The sequence below is a fragment of the Marmota marmota genome, unplaced genomic scaffold, assembly GCF_001458135.2.
Source record: "Marmota marmota marmota unplaced genomic scaffold, marMar, whole genome shotgun sequence".
In the NCBI taxonomy this organism is placed as follows: Eukaryota; Metazoa; Chordata; class Mammalia; order Rodentia; family Sciuridae; genus Marmota; species Marmota marmota.
The window spans coordinates 7,659,897-7,684,515 of record NW_026000164.1 but is presented as its reverse complement, the minus strand read 5'-3'; the positions used below and the strand labels follow the sequence as shown (position 1 = coordinate 7,684,515).

Below are 24,619 nucleotides of genomic sequence, written 5' to 3'. Positions count from 1 at the left end.
CTTATGATTAATAGTTATTATCTCATATAAAAATAACTTTTATCTAATTATACTTATAATTGAATATATATTGTTTTTCTGTTAACTGTTATATTTTGTGCCAGAGAAAGTTTACTGAATTTTATATAGACAAATATAGCTATCTTTTAATTTCTGTATTTCTAATCCTAGAGGAGAAGGCTCTTCTCTAATCCTGCATTTATCTTTAAAGATTTTATTTTTCTAATTTTTCACACTCAAATATTTTCATTTGTAAATATTTCTACATATGATACAAATGTCCAGTATTATGATACCATCTTTACAGGTAGGGAAAATATTTTGTACTTTTTAATCAACAGTAGTGGAAAGCTAATTATTTCAAGTTTCCTTATTAAATAATTTTGAAGCAAGGTTAAAAACATAACTCTGTATTAACTAATTATCATGCTTATAATATTACAAGAGATTGCCAGATTAGGATCCAAGAAAAAAACATCATACTTCTACCATAATAATTCCCATCTCTACTAACACTATCAGATTACCTTATTCTGATGCTTCCAACAGCAGTAGTTTCTCTCATTTTGTCAGTGCAATAAGCAGAAAATGACTTTTTCTTGTTACTGTTTACTGTTAGCAAACTCTGGCTAAATCAAAGAAGTATGTTCTCATCAGGTAAAAGCTACAAGATCCAAGTAAGATCAATTACTTTGATTTCATAAAGTAATCCCAAAAATTTTATGTGTATCATAACTTTCCAGCATTCATATATGAATACATGACCAGTGAAACTCCACATCAGGTACAACCACAAGAATGGGATCCTAATTAGAATAAGTTATACTCCATTTTGTATAATATGTCAAAATACACTCTACTGTCATGTATAGCTAACAAAAAAAAGAAAGAAAACATTCATGTGCTTAAGAAAATTTTAAGTTAAATTCAAAGTGTCTTCTACAGATAATATTTAACTGTGCTACACAACATTCTCCGCACAGGTCTTCCTATGTAACTGTCACTATTACATCCAATTTTTGGTTCAGAACATATATTTAAAATAGAATTTGCCAAAGTGATTGACATTGTTCTAACACCCAAATGCAGCAGATAAATTCAAGGTATTAGGTTGCTTCTAATATTTACAATGTGGCTATAATTTTCATTATATTTCTGCCTCTCCTGATAAGTAGAATCCTTAATCCTAGGGGCAGACTTACTTCCAGATTATAAAATATTCTAAGTATAAGATGGCTGCTTTTTGGCTTGTAAGTTTTCCTATTGTTCCAGATAGGTCCCCAAACTCTGTGGTGCCAGCCAAAGCCCAACATGAATGATGTAACACAGTGGGCAAGAGAGTAGCGCTAACCTGGCTAGCATCAGGCAGTATTCCTGGGTTTGATGGGTGACAGATGCTCCCTTTCACACTGGCATAATACAATAAAGAATTCTAACCCTAGTGTAGTGTTTGGGCCATTTTTTTTAACATCACTTTTGATACTCGTGCAATTTATTATCAGAGATGGTATTTTTGCCTACAGCAGTTTTTCAATGAACTCCTGATGTGTGTGCAGCCACACAGATCTCCCCTCAATCCCCAAAGCCCCTCAGTGAATTTCAATAACACACACTGATATTACAACACCAAAAAACTGCTACTTGCATACAAGTGGTTATTTCTGGTGCTGGGTCTCAGTTTTAGTACAGGTTAAAAGCTCTCAAGGGCAAGGCCTTCCCTTCTTGCCTCTCAAATTCCCATTCAAGTACCCTGCCAGGCACCCTGGTAAAATCCCAGGTGCTACATAAATCCTCACTGGTTGAAGTGCAACACAGACTACCAGATTGTAAATGCCTCCAAGGAAAGATTCTTGTCTGTCTTTGTAATTCCAACAATCTGCAAGATCCTCTGCCCATGGCTCATTCATTAGTAATTTAATAAGCATTTTGAGCCATCACTAATTCAAAATGTTGGACAAGAGGCTTAAGGACTTCACAGTGACAAGCTCCTAAGGATATTTCCTTTTACATAAAACATCTTGCTTGTTTTAAATCAAGAAAATAAATTTTCTCAGAAAGCAGTTTCCTTAATTAAGAATTTAATACTCATAATGAATGCTCGTCACACTCTTCCACAGAAAGCTTACCCTGGTAAAAATATTTTAAACAAGAATGTTCTAATTAAAAAAAAAAATAGTCACTCTTTGATCTGGGAATTAAATGATAAAAAATTAAGAACAGTACCTAGCTTTCTAAATGTATCACTTTACAAAGAAATCGGCTTTATTCTTTGCCTGTTCAAAATATTTTGTCTATTTTATTTTGTTTAAATTACAGAGTTTCTATAAATGTTAAAGAAAGCTAAAATTAAAAAGTTGGGCAGTAAATAAAAACCTTCAATTAAACATCAAGCTCAGTATGCAGAAAGGAAGAAGTTTCACAAAATAAAACAGTGTATTTCAAATACATCACCACCAATCCATGCAGCACAGGAATTTCAACATCAAGACACTCATGTGGGAAAAAAAAAAAACAAAAAACAACTATAAACTGCATAAAGTTCAGTGGAGTAGAGGAAGAGGAGTAGGAGGAGAAGAGAAGGGGAAGGGGAAAGTACTGGGTACCAAATAGAGCAAATTATGTTCCATGCAGTTGTATCCTAATTTTTTATATAATTAAAAAGCATCAAAAAAAAAAATCTTATGTTCTCACCAAATTGATGCTATATGAGATTTTAGTAGAGCTAAAATTGAAATTTATCAAGGACCTTACCTCAGATGCTAAGAAAAGCTGTGCTTAAAAAATAAAATGACCAGGCTGAGTTCGTGGCTCAGCGGTAGAGTACTAGCCTAGCACATGCAAGGTCCTGTGTTCGATACTCAGCACCACATAAAAATAAATAAATAAAGATATTGTGTCCAACTACAACTAAAAAATAAACATTTAAAATGATATCCACAGACCTAAACAACTCATTCTCAGACCACAACCAGAGGCATTATTTTTTTTTTTTTAAATTGTCAGAACTCTTGAGGGTAGTCCAGACCTGCTGAATACAAAATGTTGGGCTGGGCAAGCGCCCTCCGGGTAATTCTGATGCTTGCTAAATTTGAGAACTACCTGTCTATACTGCATGAATGTATCAAAAAAGTGAGGATATAATATACAAAGTTTGATGCATGTTAAACCTCTTAAGAAAATTGAACACCCCAGCCAAGACAAACATTAAATTGATAATAAAGACTATAAGATACTGAATTATACTTTAATGTCTGTTTTTGATGATGCCTATGGAAATACAGAGGTGCAACCATCACTACAATCAATTTCAGAACATTTTGTCATCATTAAGGGACTCCCCTGACCTTTACTATTTCTATTACTCCTCATCCTTGGCTTTAAGTGTCTGCCAATATATTTTTCTATCTCTATAGATTTTCCTGTTCTGGATGTTTCATCTGCATTGAATCACAATATGTAGCTTTTATGCCTGAATACTGTCATTGGCTTAATATTTTAAGGTTCACCGATATTGTAGCTTATATTATAGTTTACTGCTTTGATAATAGTAATTCTCATCATGTGGATACAATGAATTTTGTTTCTCAACCCATCCATTACTGGACATTGGGTGGAAATGAGTACTATGAGTCACTGATATGGACATTCATGTGTAAATTCTTGTGAACATACATCTCCATTACTCTTGGGTATACACCTAGGAGTAGAAACAGGTCAAATGGTATACTCTATGTGAAATAATTTTAGGAACTGCCAAACACTTTTTCTAAGTTTTTCTACTAGTGGTGCATGACAGTTCTGATTTCTCTACACCCTTCCCAATACTTGTTCTTATCTGAATATTTGACTCCATCCATCTTGGTGATTTTGCTTTGCATTTCCTTGGTGACTTATGATGTTAATCATTCTTTCATATGCATACTAATTGTAGCAGAATGCATTTTGATTCATTGTACACAATTGCAGTACAACTTTACATTTCTATGGTTGTATAAGATGTAGCATCACACCATATGTGCAGTCATATGTGTACCTAGGGTAATGGTGTCTATCTTATTCCACCATCTTTCCTGCCCCCCCCTTGCACCCTCCCTACCCTCCCTCCCATTTGCCCAATCAAAGTTCTTTCATTATATCTTCCTTGGAAAACGTCTGTTCAGATCTTTGTCCATTTTTAATTGGATCATTTTCTTATTATTGATCTATAAGCATTCTTTATATACTCATAGATCATTCTTTATATACTCTAGATAAAAGTCCTTATCAGATTTATAATTACTACATATTTGTTCCCATTCTGTGGGTTGTCTTTTCACCTTCTTGGCAACATTATTAGAAGCACAAAATGTTAATTCTTGAAATATGCTCTGAAAACTATCAACTTTAAATTCACTATATAATTCTAGGAATAATTTTTATTAAGATTATGGATATTAACATATGGAATCTTAAGTTTACTCAAAAGTTTTACTTACAAGAATAATTTTTTTAAAAATAATTTTCTAGTTATGAATGGAATTTTATCTTTATTTATTCCTATATATGAGATGCTGAGAATTGAACCTCATGCACGCTAGGCAAGCTCTCGACCACTGAGCTAACTAGAATAATTTTTAAACACTGGCTATTATCAGGAAATTTATGGTTACTCAGAAGAAGTTTCACTAGATTAGGAAAGTTATTTGTCAGACCACAGCTCTATGGCATGCAGCCACCACCTGGAAGAAGTTAACTGCAAGACAGTTTGTGGAACAACTCACTTGAATGAAAACTCAATGGTTCTGTGACACCTTGCCATCATCTATATTAACTAGTCATGTCCACCACATGAATCTAATCAGAAAAACAAAAATATACAAAATGCAGAGTTCATCTGCTTTGCACTGAAATCGTGGATACTTTTCCTTGAGATAAATATGCAGCGCTTCCTGCTATCAGAGACTCAAACAGCAGTATAATGACGTTCTACGAAGAGAACTGATCACGGAAATCTTGGAACTCAAGAAGAAAATCTAAAATAAAACAGGATTAGGTTCACATGCCTACCAAAAAGGGGCCCAAGTTAAAGGAGCCAGCAGACATCAGACTTACTTTCCTCAAATGGGGCAGGGAGAAATGATAAAGAGTAAACAAGTGAGCATCCACAGGGAAGCAGACAGGCGTGCTGGCAGAACAGAAGGCAGCCAGGCACGAACGTGAAGGGCCAAGTAACAGAGACCTTCTCCTTCAACACAGTCTCCTTGACCACCCTCAACGTGCAAGTGCTACACTCGGCCCTGACACAAAAATGAGAAGCCAAGACCTGGCTGCAGAAAGCTAAGAATCCAGCCGTGAAGACCAAGGAGAATGAGGATGGGACAGCTACCGTGAGCATCAACCACAAAGCACCTGCAAGCCTGTGGGATCTGGACTTCATTATCTTAAGTGATGCCGACACCTGCAAAACCTCTGGACAGGAAGAACGAGAACCTTTGCCAAGGACTCTACAGATGGTGTGCAGCCCAGACATAAATGGAAAATAACCAGAGGTCTTCAGGTAATTTGAAGAACAACTACAGAAGAACAGACAGGACTGGTACTAAGATGAGATCATCTGGGGTAGAAACGGAGAGCAATATGGAGGCACTGTACAGAAGAAATGGACAGTAGTTCATCACACCCATAAGTTTGAAAAAAAAAAAAAAAACAATGAAATGACATAAATGACGGCTCCCTAGAGTGAGCTTTAGTGAAGAACAAGGCAATAAGTCCACTACTAGGAGGAAGATAAGATGGGTTCAAATGTTCTGGCGAAGAGACACCAACTGAAATACTCAGTGGAGAGACTATTTCAGATCCAGAATAATAGAGCTGACATTAATTCAGCTATTTGAAAACAACCACACATTAACCCGATTTCGAAAGTTAACAACTAAAACACTTCTAAGAAATGTAGTGCCCCATGAAAAACTTCTAGACTGCTTAATTAAAATTATCTCTGTTTCCATGCACTGTTATAAAATAAAAGTTGGGTGGGCTGTGTGATGGGTGAGGAAGAAGGCATACAGTTTAAAATGTACTACTTTACACTACCAACAAAATCTTGGAAAAATAACTGTAGCATACATTTCTCAATATCAATGTGTCCAGTTACAACCTTGATTGTTGTTTATGATCCCAGTCTCTGCAGTGCCAGTGAATTTAAATATCTTCACATTTCAATCTTTATTTTATTTCCTACTATATAATGCTTATCTCCAAAAGCTCAAAAGAACATCATTAAATTTAAACTTACAAAAATCCATACAGAAAAAAATCCCGTTACTCAGGAAAAATAAAGAGAAATGAATTTTTTTTTTACAGAATTAGAAAATAGCTTTTAACCTATTCAGATGTAGCAATTTTGTTTTTATTGTTGTTCTGGCAAATTGAGGAATATTTTTGTGTTTTCCTTCACATTAATGGTTTTCCAAGTCTATAGACTTAGATAAATACTATAAATGCTCACAAGGAAAATATACTTTCCAATTATTTAATTTCCTTTAGTATTATTAGGTGTATAGTTACCAGTTTATTCCTTTTATTGTTTAAATAAAGATTCCAGTAGTTACTTTAATAATCAAAAGTGCTATGATCATCCATTATATCATCTATGATGCCAAATTAAGATCTTATTCCAAATAAGTCATACTACAAGAGAAAGAATCAAGAAAACTTTGAAAAAAACAATTTAGAAAACATTCAATTCCATAATTTACAAAATACACATTCATCAATGTTATAGGAAGGTGAAAATAAGTGGTTAACATGTATTAGTTTATTTTAAAGAAAGTTTCTCTCAGTTTTATTATGGTATCAAAGCTGGAAAGACAATGTACTATTTGGAAGAGTCAAATGAAATAAAGACAAGTCAACACCCAACTAATCAATCAAGTATAATAACCACCTGATCTTAGGAATAACATATCAATCAGGAGCCATCTTCAGACAGACTGTCTTCATAAAATTAAGGCAACAGTCACACTACAAGCAAGTGTACGTATGATGGCATTAGAGGGACTTACTTTGGCTGGAGGCAGAAATGAGGGGAGCTTGGGACAGAAAAAGAAGAAATCTGTAAACAATTTATAGGATTCAAATGGATTATTTTATCTTCATCACTCATCTTCGTTTCTGAAAGATCAAAAACTACTGAGCACAAAATATCAATGAATCAGCAATCTTCTAGAGATGAAAAGTTCACTCTCATCAGAATTTGGGAATTTGTAGTAAACCTCAAGGTAAAGTTTAATTGCAGCACTCTCATGTCTTAGAAGAGTAAAGCTTAATCAGAACTAGGTCGTATTACACTTAGAAGCATCCTGAAACCAACCAATATGGCGAGCAGTTCTCCTCAGAGCACTGCAAGGAAGCAGAAGTTGCAGATTCCATCTATCAATCACCATTAGCCCTATGAGTACACCTCTTGCATCCTCCTCCATTTATTTTATTCTAGTACCTAGCAGTTCATTCACAGACACATGAGAGACTTGGTGGAAAAGAGTATAAATAGGACATTTTCAATAATGACCAAATTGGCACCAGGGAGTTGGGAAAAGAAAAGAATGACTTCAAAAATAAAAATAAGAGGTGAAAAAATGTAGAAGATAAGCAGAAAGGAAAGGGGAAGATGGTTTCAAATGTGCCAAGTAAAGAGACTTATGGAAATACTGCCCAGTCACTAGAGAATAAGGGTTGGGTGGGGAAGAGCATCTGTGCTCCAAAAATACATCAAACTATGTCTTACCATCATGGGTATCTACTAATGTCCATTATGGGGAAATCTCAAAATTATGCAAAATCATTTCCACTACTGAGGTTTTCTAAACAGATATTTGGTAACATTAATGCTACAGACTCTTCAAAAATCATGATTCAAGACAGAGAAAGCTCAGGCAATGACCAAACATTCGGGGGTAATCTTCCACATACAGTGTCTAAGCCAACTCAATGTCGCAGGGTTCTTTCCAGAGCTTGCACACCTCGCCACTTCCCTTTAATTTTTCCTCTTTCATTTTAACGACATATTTTCTATAAGTTTGCCTTAGGATAAGTTATAGAGCCATGTAGTTATGATTCATTAAACTAAAAGAACAGTTTAATTAACTACTTATGATTTTGGCTTTTATTTGAGATACTCTTTAGATTTATGAAAGTGACACTCTCCATGAACTACAATTAACAACTATCTTTTAATTTTAATTAAAAAATGAAAAGAAGGCAGTTGAAATTACAATTAGTTCAGCATTCAAAAAAAATCAGAGAGAGAGAGGAATACATCAAACTATTTCCCAACATCTTGAGGAAGGAAGACACCATCAATAATGTTATGGTAAGACTGTTCAAAAGGGATACAAAATGCTTGGCATGGGGGGAAATACATTCCACATTAATAATAAAGTTGAAATGCTAACACATTGTTACTGATGCATTGAAATAGAAATGTGCCCTTCCAGCTTTTCACACAAGTGTTTAACAAGTGCCAAAGTCTTCATTAAAAATAATTAGTGAATCCTTCTGACATTATAAGCATCATATAGAAAATATAATTGAGACCACACTAATAGCAAAAGATCTTCAAACACCAAGGTCAGCACTCAGAATATGAGGTCTCATTAGTGTACAGATAGAATAAATATAAAAAAAATGGACTGAATCTTTAGCAAGTTTCTTCATACGGGAGTTTGACATTTATGATTAACAACTTCTAAAAGGAGGGTGAGGAGAAAAGTGTATGGTTTGACAATAAGATACACAGTAATCAAGACTCCTCAGAACTAGGAATGCAGGTATTTGGACAGCCTAATCTTCATTCTATGGAATCAAACATTCACATGCAGATGTGCCTAATAAAGAATAAAATACAAAGATTCACATCCACATCACAACCCCAAATTTTGTTAAATTGAGTTTATGGGAAAGAGAAGGAGTGCCTGCAATTACTGTGCAAGGCCAGAGGATGGTACTGTACCTCACACTAGCGTCCCATAGAACATGGGATCAGAGTTGCAGCCTCATGGAAATTTAATAGATGTTCGATGTGATCTGAAAATAGTTTTCTACAAGGAGAATCTCAAAACCATTCCTATACCCCATTTAACTAGAGATATGTAGAGTAATGCAGCTACAGCCTTTACTTCTGTCAAATATGAAAATAGCCACTTCCTATCAAAAAAAGGTTCGCATGTGCTTTCCATTTTTCCCCTGGAGGAAAGAAGAGCTGCTGCTTTAAAACTAGAGATCAGATATATTTAGATTTGTTGTTGAATTTTGAGAAGATCAACAATTCACTGCTTCGAGAAAATATGAGGAAATTATAAAGCACACACAGAATTCTGCTATCATTAGTGCAAGCAAACACATCTTAGGCTAATCTGTGGCATTAATGTATTACAGTTTGGGTTTGTTTTGTAAGACAAGATATAAAAGGATGCAAGGGGAGTATATTGTTATGAGGAACTCTACTAACAATTTCCCATAAAAACTAGAAACAGGGCCAGGTGCAGTGGCACGTGCACCTATAATTCTAGCAGATTCCTATTTCATTTCCAGCAATGAGAAACATTATTTTATTTGACGAGCGAGAGTTTAAGAATGTAGTACTCAGAGACCTACTGAATGTTTTGATTGAATGCAGTGTCTCACGAAGATCTTTTGAATCAGCAATAATTGAGGTTAATATAATAAAAAGGGGAAATCAAACTAAGAGACCTTCCTACAAAATCAAAGCCAGAGAGAATCTGGAAACCATAAGGCCAGGGATATAGATAAGCCATATGGACAAGTAAAATCAGCCAAATCTATGAGGTTGAATATGATTGCTCACGTTTCAATATCTGTATTTTTCAAGATCCTAAATTTGCTTTTGTTGGTCACTCAGATCCTTAATCCTCTCACTTTCAACTTATATTTATATTTTGTCCTCTCGTATGAAAATTATTTTCAAGCAGTATCAAGATGATTCCCCTGCTGATGATATTCCTGCAGTATTTCTAAGTACTATGGAATGTGAAGAATGCACAAGGCATTAATCATGATTAACTGCCACTGAAACCCCAAGAAGAGGAACTAAAATAACAAAATGCATCATTATAAACAAGATGTACAAAGTAATCACAAAGAAAAAAGACTAGCTTGGATGTATAACTAGTTTTGTGATATATTCAGTAAATATTTGTCTAATGAATGATCCAGGTTGGTAATGATACACACATTTAAATACAGTATTATCAGTACACTGTGTGTGTGTGTGTGTGCATGCTGCTCTGGATTGGACACAAGGCCTCATGCCTGCTAGGCAAGCATTCTACCACTGAACTACATCCCCAGCCTGTCAGCACTTTTTTTTTTAAAACACAACCAAATATCATTGGCAACTGAAAAAAAAAAAAAAAATCATGCTACCCCATTTATCCTTTATGGTCTCCTCTTTTAAACTCTCAAGAAATTCTTGAAGGCCCAACATGCTACTGAGTAAATAAAAATACAACTATACTCTTAAAGGAAGAACAAGAAGGGAAGGTATATTTTGGACACTTCAATCTTTAAAGTAAAAATCACAAAGCAATTTCCCTTGTGGCCATATCATAAATTCAAAAACTAAAATACTCTGTGATTCTATTATTTCTCCATTAAATTCTACTATAACTTTGGAATGTGTTTTACACATTGAATATCTATATATAGAATAGATGAATTTCAACCTAAGAATTAAAAAAAAAAAAAAAACTTAAAGTCAAGTCATAGTGCTACATCCATTCTTTCTTTAATTAATCTATACTTTCTTCGGAAAAAAATAACAAACACCACTGATATTTCCCACCTTTCACTGTCTCAGTTGTATGGGACAGAAAGAGAAAAGGGGAGAGAGACTGGTGGCTTTTACAGGACAGCAAAGTTTGGCAGGTACATCTATGCTGATTTCACTGACTCACTTCATTTCCATTCTTGAACAGCATGTTGAATTTCTTTCTACCAAGGAAACTCAGTGAGTGTACTCAAGTCATAATATCTACACTAGCATTTATATTGACTTTTGTATTAACCCGGCAATAGTTGGGGAAAAGGTAAGCTATGTTCTAATGAACGTATTCAAAAAGAAGCGAAATAGCTTAAGTATTTTTTGTAAAGAACTACATCACTGTTCCCAAGTCAAAAATACCAGAACTATGAAAACAAACAAGCAAACATAACAGTACACATGGGTACTATCTTTCTCTACAAAATCATAAATCTGTTCAAAAGCTCCTGTGCCCACATCTAAAACATACTCCCTTCTCTAGATGTATATCAGGTTTCATGGACATTGCGGGGGTGAAACATGTAACTTTTTTTTATTCTATGATCAAATCTTTTGCGATGGGTCTGGTCACCGACTGCAAATTAGTAACATCCCATAAAGAAGTAGGTTGGCCCGAATGAGCAATAATCTACAGAACAGGCACACCAAAGTACACAATGGTGTCCTAAGTAAATCAGTAAATCTTTCTAATTGATGTTTTACAAGAGAAGCAAAGTCTGCTCATCTATGTGAAGGGCAATAGATCGATGTCCAAAATAATTAGAGATGGCTGAATTTATTTAGATGTATACAATAAACTACTTAGCAAATACTTTGTCCTATATTCTGTTTCAGGAGTCCAAAATGGATTTCTTAAATTCTAATTTAACAGTGAAATTAATATGTAACCCATGAGATATTTCCACTGCTGTCTGATGTCTTCAAAAACAAAGGGGCCAAAATCAGTCCCTGGTTTTAATAGTGATTCTAGGGGGTAGGTTCAGTCTACCAGTGACTGATCAGAGCTACAGAGTCCTAAGCAATTGAGATTGCCTATAAGAACCCTGGGCACCAGGCTTATGAAGCAAGTAGACTTTTTAGATGATGCTCTTACTTAGAGGAGAGTAGAAGTCTTATACCTAATACATTTGGTTCTGCAGAGGACACCGGGATGTATGCAGAGGGACAAGCAGTCCCGTTCCTGCCCCCTAAACCCCCTAGCAACAAGGCTTGCCCTGTCCTCACTGTGCTTCAACAGACTCGGAACACTTCTTGACATAGATACTCAAAGATGAATGTGTAAAAACACAAAATAACAACAAACTGCAATACTGTGTAACTTGCTACATAAAAATGACTTTCTCTTTAGAATATTCAGTAAAACAGTTCATACTAAGTGCCACAGAATTGGTAGTATAAGAGAGAAGATTTACAAATGCACTTCAAATAGAAAGTTCTGGAGATCTGTGCATTAATTCTCTAAATGTCCTATGACATTGTGGTTACTAAAGCAAAACAAACAGGCATAAGACCATAAAATTCCATAAGAAAAATGCTACATGCCCATATGTGACTATGCAAGATACAGTTCCACGCTAGCTGGTTCATTTGAGATTCATTCGCTGCACTTTCTCTAAAATAAAAAGTTAGAAATATTTCCACTCAGATTATTTTTTTATTGCTCTCAAATGTTTGTGTTATGTTAGTTATGACAAAAACATTTAATAGAAAAGAGATTCAGAATCTTTGGACCATTCTTCAACAAATAACTTTTGGAACTAATGATCTATTAGATTATTGTACACATTAAAATAAACGTAAAGCTATTGCTAGAAGCAATGTCCACAAGACCCCCATGGAACAGGTAGGGAAGGACCCAGTCTCTTCTAAACGTTAATGGTGTTTCCATGAAACACTCTTAGCTTCCCCTCTACCAGGGAACCTCTTACCCCTGTGAAAAAGGGGAAAGCCCTAGGAGCTGAAGAAGCTCTGAAGCAGACAGGTCTGGATTCAGTTGGCTCCGTGCCTCGACCGTCTCATTATAGAATAAGAATCATTGCAATAATGATCCCACAGGACAATTGTGGTGAGTACATTCAAACTTGCATGTAGAGTGTGTCTGCAGAGTGACAGGCTTCGAATACATAGGAATAACTGTTGTCATTAACTTGGCCCACTTGGCAGTGATCCATCATGACCTACAGAAACAAATACACTTTTCCATCTCATGTGGAAATGCATGTGTGTTTCAGGAAACAACATTTATCTTTACTGTGCCTGAAGCACTGTTTTCTGGTTTTCAACTTCTTTTTGTGCATACTGGCCTCACCTCATTCAATGATACACTAAGTTATAAATAGGTAACAATCCATAGCTTAAAAACAGTCACGAAACCACAGCACATCCTTACTTCTGAAGAAGGAGCCGGTGATATTTACATTAATAATTGTAACCAATGATGTCAACTCAGCTCTACTTCCAATTCTGATCTTTCAACCCTTCGTACATTTGTTATTACTCCTCATTTTAGTTTAATGGAGAAACCAGACATTGCCAATGAGTGCCACATAATTGAAAGTGTTACTAACATTTATTACAACCGCTGTATGTTGTTAATAATGTTTATAGAAACAGTCTTGAATAATTATGATTCCCTTTATAAAAATTAGCTAGACAAAAAATTTACATTAATATCAATTAAGGCAGAGACCAGAACAAAGGATGGAATGCCTGTGTGGATACGTAAGAACACATGTGACCAGTTATTGCCAGAGGAAAAAGTGACAGAAAAGGAGACCAAAAGATAACCATCAAAAGGAGGAGGGAAGGAAGAAAGAGAGAGAGGCTATGCTGAGGCAGAAGAAGCTGACACACATGGAGAAAACTAGAAAAGGAAGAGTGTGGTGGTGGGCATTGGGGATGAAGGAGAAAGCTCTCATGGGATGCTGACCCTCTTTTTAGTAAAATGGGGCCAATATCCTTGGTAAGTCATTTTCAGAGGCTTTAAAGCAAGACACTTATTTGGTAAATCTGTACTATAACAAAATACGTCATTCTCACACAGGAACTTCTGGAGGAGACCTCACACCTGAACCATAAAGAGATGGTCCAGGATGATTATTCATTCACCAGAAAAGACAGAGAAGTGAGAGATCAGGAAATTACCATACAAAAAAAATCTTGTCACTAAAATCTGGTCCAGAATGAAAGCACAGCGCTATACACTATGAAAGTGGGTACAGGCTAAATATCTGAATGCACCTAAAAAAGGCAGAATCGGTGAGCGGGAAAGAACAGGAGGTTGATGATAAGGAATTCACCAGCCAGAGAAATGTATGATCTTGGAACACTGGAGATGGAGCAGTTTTCCAAGAGTTCCAATGCCAAGGTTAGAAGTACTAGCTGGGAGCCTAAAAAACTATAATGAAAAAGAGTATCAAACTACATACTATTGTCCAAATCCAGTTGTGTGCCTATTTTTGCAAATCCCTCGTTTGTAGAGCAGAGCCACACCAATTCTTTCACATGGTTCCCTAGGGCTGCTTTTACCAACAGCAGAGTTGAAGGGCTGTGACAAAGAACACATAGCCTACACAACCAAAAACATCCACTACCTGGCCTCTTGCAGGGGAAGTTTGCTGACCCCTTGTCAATACACCAAGGGAATTAACCCATAAGCCTTACCACAGGCACTGATGTCACTGAACGTACCTGGAACATACTGCATAAGTACTTAGATTGTTTGAATCATGTGCTTGAGTTTAAATTCCTCATTTGTCCATTTACTAGGTGTGTGAATTTGAATAGTGCATTTGAACTTCACTATCTCAGTCTACCTCACTCCAGAATGGAAATAAGACACATTTTTATTGCATGGGATTGACAAAGGATGGCATTAAAACATTATCTGGCAGGTGGCAAACACTGTATATGTGCTGGCCACTATTTTAATAGGTGCACAGTAGTTATTAAGCAATGAATGCTGGATAAATATTAAGAGATAATCTGACTAAGGTGCTAATTTGTTGAAAACATAATGGTAGTTAATGCAAAACACTTGTCAATGAAGTAACCTTTAAAAAGGGATACTGCTTAACTGAAATAAAAGAAATCATCAGAAGTGACATTAAACATAAAGATTATGTTATTCCACCTCATTTAAGTGAATCCTTGGAAACAAAGTAACACAGGACTTCTTAAGATCTTACTTGTATTAAAACATGCAGAATGATTAAAGATCTAATTCAATAGAAATGGGCCATCATATCTGGAATTAAATAGAATATGTCTCTGACTTCATATCACAGAATATATAAAATGTCTTATACAACCGAAAAACCATTTTGTAGTCCCCCCAAATATTTCTGCACAACTGGGTCAGGTCTTTTCTGCCAGCCTTATTTACAGACACTACAGCTTGTCCATAACTGTTTTGCTTGATGGACCTGAACCAAGTATGCAAATTGCTCATCAGATCTTTGGCTCAATGTTCATTTAAATGTGCTCAAAGCATAAGTTCTGTGAAACACTAAACACAAAAAGGGACACAATGGTGTCAATTTGGAGGCTCAGTAAAACTGTGACAAGCCTAACTACTGTACTACAGGATTCTTAAGTCTAACAACTAAGCTAATCATTAGTGGAACAGATGGTTCCCAGATCAGCCTAATGGAAATTCAGATATGCTAAAGCCTACCATTTTCCCAGCTAAAGTGATCTGCTGGGTCTCTGCCTGAATGCATTTAAATGACAAAAATGCATGTGATAATCTACCTGTCCAGGAGTCACAACCAGCTAATCTATAAGAGCTACATCAGGAAAAATAGCTAGGTAGCAAGGAAGGACTGTGTGAAGACCTCCATAGAGTCTGTCATTAGACCTACCAAAGAGCTCACACTGTTCAATTCTATTGAACATGTTCAAAAATAGAGTGTTTCCTTCCCTGACAGTTCCTCTCCTGCCAGCTTTAACAAGTGTTTCGCCCTATGATTTTCCCCAGGCCAACTCATTCAGTTTGTTCCAAGCCTCAGTAGCACACATAACCACACACAGAATGCAGACCAGACTCTCCACCAAACATCTTTCCCACGGCCAAAGCCCATGTTATACCCTCTCATCTTTTCTCCTCCCCAAACGATGCTGTAAACCAAAGAGCTTGCTCATATTTCAATCCATGAATATCACCTGCACTTCCTTTTAACCTATAAGGTGTGGCTGATGTCTCAGATATTTTATGACTTCAGTTTTATTAGAAATGAATCAAGGAATGTTGCCCATATGCTGGTGTAATCTTAAGCTTAGACAGCTACCCAAGATCTGAGAAAGAAGGCAAGAAAAATAATTCTACATTAGAAAGAGGAAAGGTGTCACACTACAGACAAGTATCTGATGTTAACACAATCTGATCTTCCATCCATGATCTAATTAATGTGATCACCAATGCTTTGTGGCAAACTCAAGTTGAAAATGAGAACATGCTTTTAGAAACCAAGCTCCCAAAAACCCAGCACATGACTGATTTATATAAACCTATTCCAGGTAAATGTACATCTGTTATGTCTATTTGTTTTTTGTATTTTAAATTTATGTACTCAGAGACCCTGACCACTGAATTGGAGGCCCCTAGTAGCATAGTGACTCAAATTGAAAATGAATGACCTACAACAAGAAAGCAGAGCCTTTCAAATATAGCATCTCTATGATTTTCATTTCTCATACCTTCCTAGCTGAGAAAATCATTTACTGAAATAGCAGGGCTGACTCAAAAAAAAAGCTAAGTAAATATAAGAGTAACACCCATTCCCAGATTTCAAAAACCTGATATTTACAGAAAAGTTACATACTAACTATACTTCTTTCCATCCATTTCTCTATTTCTCAAGTACTTTATATCCATTTCATTCCTCCAGATGAAATGGAATCTACAAAATGCTGGCATAGGTAGGGATATATTCCAAGATGTCTAACAAAGAAAAAAATCATCAAAATTTCATGATGTATACAAGGGAAAATACATTAAAAACCTCTAAAATTTTAATCACCCTTGAACACCTTCCTTAGGCATTTAAACTAAAAGCCTCAACTATTACCAACTAAATGTTGCAAGAGTAAACTGAAAAATAAACCTTCAAACCAGGCTTTTGCCTGAAATGAATCTCAAGAAATGCTTACTTAACAGAAGTCTAAGGCATAGGTTTAATTTTTCAATTTTGTAAGACTTGGAATGCAACAGCTTGGATTTTTCTCTTTTAGTTTAACAGCCCAGCTTCAATCCGTAGGTTTTTGTTATTCACAAGCCTTCACATTCACAGAAGTTACAAAACAAGTTGGGCACATGGGCAAAGGGGCAACAGGGACAGCAGCCCACAGCCATTAACCCTTGCCGCTAACTCCCCTGTGGCACAAGGCATGCTCTCCAGAACTCCCAGTGCTGGGACTTCTCTCTGATGGGAAAATCAACAACACAAGCTCAAGGTTTCCCTACTCCACTGCGTTTACTTGGAAAAAAAGCAACACAAAAGGGAACCCTACAATCACAAAACCTTAGCTTCTGTTATGAGATTCAAAAGACCCTCAGTCCACCTGCCTTTGAAGGGTGTCAGTATACCTGCCTCATACAACAGCTAAAGACTCCAGAAAGCCTAGAATTATCTTAGATGTAAAAAAGAACTTCATATTTCAATAACCTGAAGAAAGTTTATTTTAGACATGAGAATTAACTAACCATTTCAGTACACCTGACACTTGAGATACTTTGTGTTCTCTCCATGTATAAGCTTTCATTTTTTTTGTGTATGTGTGCGCAAATCAAATAATCAGTTGGCATATGTCAGGCATGAGACTTTTTCAAATACAATTCACTACAGAAAAAACAAATGAGGAACTCAGTCAGCTCAAAAATCAACATCATTTCACAATACCTACAAAATAGGATCTTATATCCCCAAAGACATACTTCTTTAGATATGATTTTTCAACATCCAACATTTCCAACAGTTTGTAGCAATAATTATTTTGTCTCTAATATTTGCAATAAAAATCACTCTCCTAATACTAAAATAAAATCTGATACAATAAATTTATATTCAAAAAGGATGTAGCTAATCAGTTTATTTGATATTTACTGGCAATTTGAATCATATTAAATTCAATCTTTCATTTATTATAATTACTGAGCAAGTATGTGGCCATCACTGCACGGGTACTAGAGATAAAAGCCAAAAAGGACCTTTAGCCTATATGTCATACTAATAAATACTGTTAAATTATTTCCAAACCCTGAGGGCAATGTTAGTACAATTATAACATGAAATTATAAGCCGACGAACTTAAAGGGAGCTGTGTATAGAATACTAAGAGTTTCCCTTTTAATTTTATCAGACAAGTTCTTATTCAGTATCATGTGTGGTCATTTATTCCCTCACACTATCTCTGACTATAGACATGAGCGTATTAGCATATTGGGTTTGCCCTATAAGACACATAACCTTAATTTGAGAATACTGAAGAATTCTGTAGTGGCAAGAGATGATCAAGAACAACCACAGGGATATGCGTAAGTGGATTAAGACTCAAATTCTTCCACCTATCTACTTTGGTCTAAAACTTACACTGACAATGCAGCAGAAGAATTCCTTTGGGGGTAAAAATAACCTTAAGAATTCATGAAAGAAGAACAAAAGTTCTAAATACCAAGTGATATTTAATATTATTTTCTAGCATAGAGTTAATCCCATAAACGTCAAAGGATATTGCAAATAAATAGTTAACAAGGACTGATTTTTCACATGAAATGTCCCAGAAGTATTAATTCTGTGAAACTATACCATTCGTAACTATATTTCTCAGCATCCATAGAGAGTCTAATAGATTGCAGGTCTTCTTTTTTAATCTTGCAAATCTGATCAGCTGCCCTTACCTTATCACGGGATGCTAAGACAAGTAAGGCATGCAGATACCTATCTACTCTCACTGGTCCCAAAGCTATCTACATGTGAACAAATACTTATTGATTATTCAGGATGAATACACACATATTAGTTCTAAAATACAGTATTCTCTGCTTGAAGGTGTGCTCTAGCATTCACCTCGAGGCTAATGAAGAAGCAATAGTGAATTCTTATCAATTAAATAACTGAACCACCTTATTTTAAATTCCACTTTTTGGTGTTTCACTTAGGTTCCAGGGTACTTAATAGTCATGTTATTCACTCCTAAATGGAGTAAGAACACAAAGAAATATAAATGCTAATTAAGAATACCTTTTTCCCAAAGAGGACGAAAACACTTGTCCAGAGGCTGATTAAGAATCATAAGGCAGAACTTCAAACTTCCTACAGGAAAAAAAAAAAGAAGAAGAAGAAGGTAAAATAAGTAAGTGAACTGAATTTTTTGGTTGATTTTTGTTGTTGTTGTTTTGTTTTGTTTTTGTCTTTTCTGTTTGATTAATTTCCAGACCTCTTATCTGGGTCTGGAAATACACCCCACTAGTGCAGATTTTCAGTGTATACGAAGCTACATTTCAAGCACAGATAATCCCTCCAAGCCTTCATTTCAAGAGGAATCATAGGCTAAAAAGACCTACTTTACTCAACAAGTCTGTCACATTCCTGTATTACAGAAGAATTCAGTATAAACATAATTCATCATAAAAAACGATTGGGTAAACTTTCTGTAGTAAGTGAAGAACTCTTGACATGAATTCTCATCCTCATATTCTGTCCACCTCTTTGATAGAATTCCCCTCCCACAGGCTGGTTTATATCATCCTGACATTATGTACCCCAAGGTGGGGGTTATGTGTATTTCCTGTGTGTATTTCCTTTGTTCATGTTCATTCCTAGTCTCCTCTCCCCTCTCTCTGCTTCCTCCATCTCTACCCAACCTTTAACATTCCAATGCAAAACCCTGCATGTGTTTTCACAAAGTCCTAGTAGGTCTTTCTATGATCGTTTTATTTCAGGGTTTTAGATGCCACTCCAAAGACTATGAAAGTAGAGAAAAGTTACTTTTCCAACAATCATCCCATGCCATTTATTATGGACTTCAAACAATGCAAAGCTGTTGAAAATCTATCATTCAGTTCAGTCCAAACACCCTCCATTCCACTTACAGAAAATAAAAATGTTTGTTTGGCGATTCAAAAAATTAATTGTTTTTGTGCCATCTCACTACTAGAAACAAGATAAGAAGATGATATGTCATCATCCACAGCAAACATTATTGAGAGCCAATTACATAATAGGCCCTGGGAATACCAAGAGGAATAAGATTACAGGCTATATGTGTAGTAAGACATAAAGATGATTTATTCAACAATGCAATATAAGTGTATGAGAAGCACCAGATAAACAGATCAATGAGAATGGCAGGAGTTCAAAGGCTAGGGAGTCAGTAAGGTCTGGTGTCATCCTAGGAATCTTTGCAAAGTGTACTTTTTTGAACTTGATCTCACAAAGAAAAAGAAGTTGGAAAGAATAAAGAAAAAGACATTAGAAACAAAGGAAATAGCCCACAGGAAGCTGCTATCCTTAGCCATTAGGGTTACTACTACAGGTTTTATAAACAATGACCTAATGACATGACTATAGGATATCAATACTAATGTCACAAATTCCTGATGTTTAAGATGACAGGAGCTTAAGTTGAGGCACTCGGGATGTATTTAAGAGTAACACAGGAGCAAGCAGATGAAGCATTTGATGTAGGTTGGGGAAGTATCTTTACAGAAGTAAGAGCAAAAGGATAAGGTAAGACCAGGCAAGCTGCCGCCATACTGCACAGAAAGGTCAAAATAAAGAACAAAGGCAAAAATCACTGGGGTTTTCGCACTGTCACGGGGCAGAAGGAAAAGACAGGAAGGTAGAAGAATCTGGAGAGCAAGCCAAGAACGTGCTTTCAAGAACACAGAATGCAGCAGGAAAGTCGAGGGGACCCAACAATGAGAAGAGGACAATGAAAGGGGCAGAAATCTCAAAGAAAAACCTGCAAATCTACAGAGGGAAACTCAAGATCATAGAGACTGCAGAGTTAGTGTACACTCGGGAAATTAAGAAGAAAGGACAGACACCTCTTCCTAAACTAAAAATATAAAAGCATTCCTATATTCTAAATAGGGGGAAGGAAGAGAGACAGGTAATTATCCACTTATTCCTTCAAAGCCAAATTTACAGAGCACAAAGCCCTCTTGATCTGAAACCACTCCACAGGGCAGTGCGGAGACATGGAGTCCCCACACCAGGCGTTCATGCTAGGAAAGGGGCTGAGACTGACATGCATGCAGACACAGCAGAGAGGCACATGAAGCTCATTAATTTATAAGAAAGTAAACATAAAATAAGAGGGGAAAATATGGAATTAGAGTGGAATGTGGAGTATTTTAAAACAACTACCTGAAAACAAAGTGAAATCAGCCAATCCCAAAAAACCAAATGCCAATTTTTTTTCTTTGATATAAGGAGGCTGATTCATAGTGGGATAGAAAGAGGGAGCATGGGGAGGAATAGACAAACTCTAGAAAGGGCAGAGGGGTTGGGGGGGAATGGAGGGGGCATGGAGTAATTAATGATGGTGGAATGTGATGATCATTATTATCCAAAGTACAAGTATGAAGACAAGAACTAGTATGAATATATTATGTATATAACCAGAGATATGAAAAATTGTGCTCTACATATGTAGTAAGAATTATAATGTATCCTGCTGTCATATATAAATTTTAAAAAGGAAGAAAATAAAAATTAAAATGGTGAAAAAAAACAGCTGACAGTTCACAATTTTAAATGTAGCGATCCAATTGGGGTTGACCAATAAAATCTAATGGCAGTTATAGGCAGTGGATCTGCCTATAATATTAGGAGATTTTGTACCACTTCCGGGGAACGGAAATAGGAGAAGGCATAAGTAAATAAGATGTTGAGGACAGTTGGTTTTTAAAAGTGGCAAAATGACTCTTCAAGAATTAAAGGAACCAAGAAAAAAAAAAAGAGTTAAGGAAACCTTGGGTGTTTCCTTAGGTAGCTTTAGGAAGCAAGATTGCAGCAGAGATCATTAATGGTCTCATGGTAGGCTTTCATTTTAGTAAAAGAATCCTGCAGGGGGGTTGTTTGTTATTTCTGCGGGTTTTATGTATTTATTTATTTATTTATTTATTTATTTTACTGAGCATTTTACCTGTACACAAAACTGCCAAGGTAAAACTCCATATCTCAGATACCTTGTCACAGACTAAGTTCTGGTCAAGGAGGTGAGGTGTACATAGAATCTTCTTGTGCTACGGCTGGTTAGAATCCTTAGAATGGAGGGGGCCTTGACTTCAGCTTCCTCCCTTCTGCATCCTGCCACTGGGAGCAAGAATTCATGTGTCCTCTGAATGAAAGTGCAGCAGCCACCTAGGACCATAAGAACAAGGGGCCCTGGCTGCTGATGAGTTAGGAATCCTCCACTCCAGTGCTCCGTGGTCTGTCTCCAGGCTTCCTGTTTGGGGGAGGGGGGAACTAAGCCCTTTCCTTAGTTGAACATTAATTCTGAGAAGCTTCTTAATTCCTAGAAGCAACAGGCCCCACTGTGAGTTCAGGAGCCAGGACTGGAAATAGAGCCCTTGCTGCTACTTTACCAGAATTTGTTAAAAGACAGGGAAATTGTTAATTGGTCTCTTTCTCTCCTTCCCTTTCTTTCCTACCTTCCTTCTTCTCTCATAGGTTGTTCCCAAATTATCCAGGGGAGTTTGTGGCACATGAAAATTTCTGGACCTTATCCTAGATCTGTCAAACCGTATCTCCGGGCATGAGGCACAGGGATCTGCATTTTATAACAGTTGCTCTGACACAGACGGCCCATGAAGGGCACTTTGAGAAATCTTGCCCAGTTATCATCACACCGCTTCCAAAGACCCAGGGTGGGCTTGTTTCCTAGGCTAACATGAGACATCTCAGTAGGCAGCAAGGCAGGTCACTGTGCTAGCCAATTCATTTAAATTTTCAAATAATACATGGCAAAGTCCAAAACAATGCCATAAAAAAAACCAAACCAACCAACCAGCAACAACAACAAAAAACACTTATCTCTTGTTTAAGTCTGTACTATTTTGGGTTTCAACATTCTACAGAGAAAAATCTAATTTTAATAAAAGTAGTGATCATGGTTCAAGCTGGGTTAAGGTAAACATGACCTAGATAGAAACTGGAGATGACTATAAAGCAGAGCAGGCAAGCATCAAGCCGCGGGAAGGAGAGCATCAACTGGCCCATTCATTCAATCTGGATGGGGCATGAGTCTCAAGCTAAGCACATACCCAGTGCTCAGTAAGATGTTAATAGCAAGAAGTTAATAATGTGGAAAAACCAAAGGTCCTTTTCTGTTGACAATGTCTCCACTGCCAAAGAGGCACTTACAAATACTGTACATAGGTCTCAAAGAACTAACGAAACTATTTCTTGTTACTATTTTTTTAATATGTCGACTTGGTATTTCTGTGGCTCCAAGAACAATCTAATGGGAGGGAAACATTACTGCTCACATTATTGCTATTCTAAACGAAGACTTTCATTAAGGTAATACCCATGAAAGCAGCTTCACTTAAAAAAAAATCAGTAGGAAAACACATGAGTTATGATTTGCTGATGATGTGATTAAAAATAATTGACTATTTCTACCTACGACATGCACGTTAAGCTGTTTCTATATAAGAAGTTCCTTAGGTAATAGGATCTAATAATCTTTCCTGATGTAGTTTGGTTTTCTCATAGGATTTGATGGTCTTTTGCTAACTTAGTTTCCTCTGGAATCATAACTAGATGAGTCGTAAGTTGATGAAGGCACCACAGTTCCCAAACAGTGTACAGAAGTTTCAACACAGCCACTCCACAACCCTGGAGGCCACACCACTCTCAAACCTTGGAATTATGGGACAATGCCTCAGATGCCAAACATTCAGCAAGTTTAGGAGTCATTAACCACAGAAGCAAGGAAATTAATAGTCTTATTTCAAGTATTTCTCAAGTTGCAGCATTGATGCTGTTTCTGGAATGTGCAAAAAGATTTTTTTAAAAAGACTGTGAAGAACTTCCTCATTATGTTATAAAGACTGCAGATTTTTTAACCAAGTGTCCTAAGGCGATCTCAAAGATAAATGTAGGCGCAGATGGCAGGATTTCAAGTGTAATGGCAACAGAATTTTTTCCTTATCTATGAAAATGTATGATACGCTCCATTTTAAAGAAGAAAGAAAAATGCAGATTAGTCTTAATACTTCAAGTCCTTGAATTGCTTTCTCATAGAGGTTTCAATTACAGGTGATGAATTAAAGTCAAAATGCTCCAAACTGCCTGGAAATCCTGAATTGAATACAAAGCCCCAAGTTTATGACATGAAAATAAAAATAAGGCCAAATCACCAGCCTTGAGTTCAAAAGGGAACAGACTTCTGAAGACTAAGGATTCGTTCAAATCAGCCAGTTCAGATGTTAAGAAGCAGGAGAGCTAACCTACCTTTCTTTACTGTATATAGTTCTCTCTATTCTATTACATATTTTTAAATCTCTCTGGAGAAATGGTTGATTCTATAAATAAGGAAGGAAATGTACAAGATAAGCCCAGAGCATCAGATAGTCCCAGAAAGAAAGTAAGGGGTTCCCCAGAACAAACCAACAGACATACCCACCTTGATAGGAGGCGGCACAAGGGCACAACAGCCTGCAGAAAAAGCTCCCTGTGGCCCAAGGAACAAAACCACACCATGGGAGACACACAAGAAATAATACCATACTGGATTACAATTCAAATTGTAAAAATAAACATCCATGGGTTCAGAGTGATATAACAA

The 24,619-nt window shown here is 36.3% G+C and overlaps 1 protein-coding gene across 10 annotated transcripts in view; it reads right to left on the bottom strand.

The window, feature by feature from the left end:
• Positions 1–24,619, bottom strand: part of Tpk1 (thiamin pyrophosphokinase 1) — a 335,423-nt gene that overhangs the window by 259,039 nt on the left and 51,765 nt on the right. For 8 of the 10 annotated variants that reach the window (XM_048786773.1, XM_048786774.1, XM_048786775.1 and 5 more), the window contains one exon: positions 19,060–19,131. The exons of the other annotated variants lie outside the window; for them this stretch is intronic. In XM_048786773.1, coding sequence (XP_048642730.1) covers positions 19,060–19,131 — 72 coding nt within the window. The remainder of the gene's footprint in view (positions 1–19,059; positions 19,132–24,619) is intronic. 10 annotated transcript variants of the gene reach the window in all.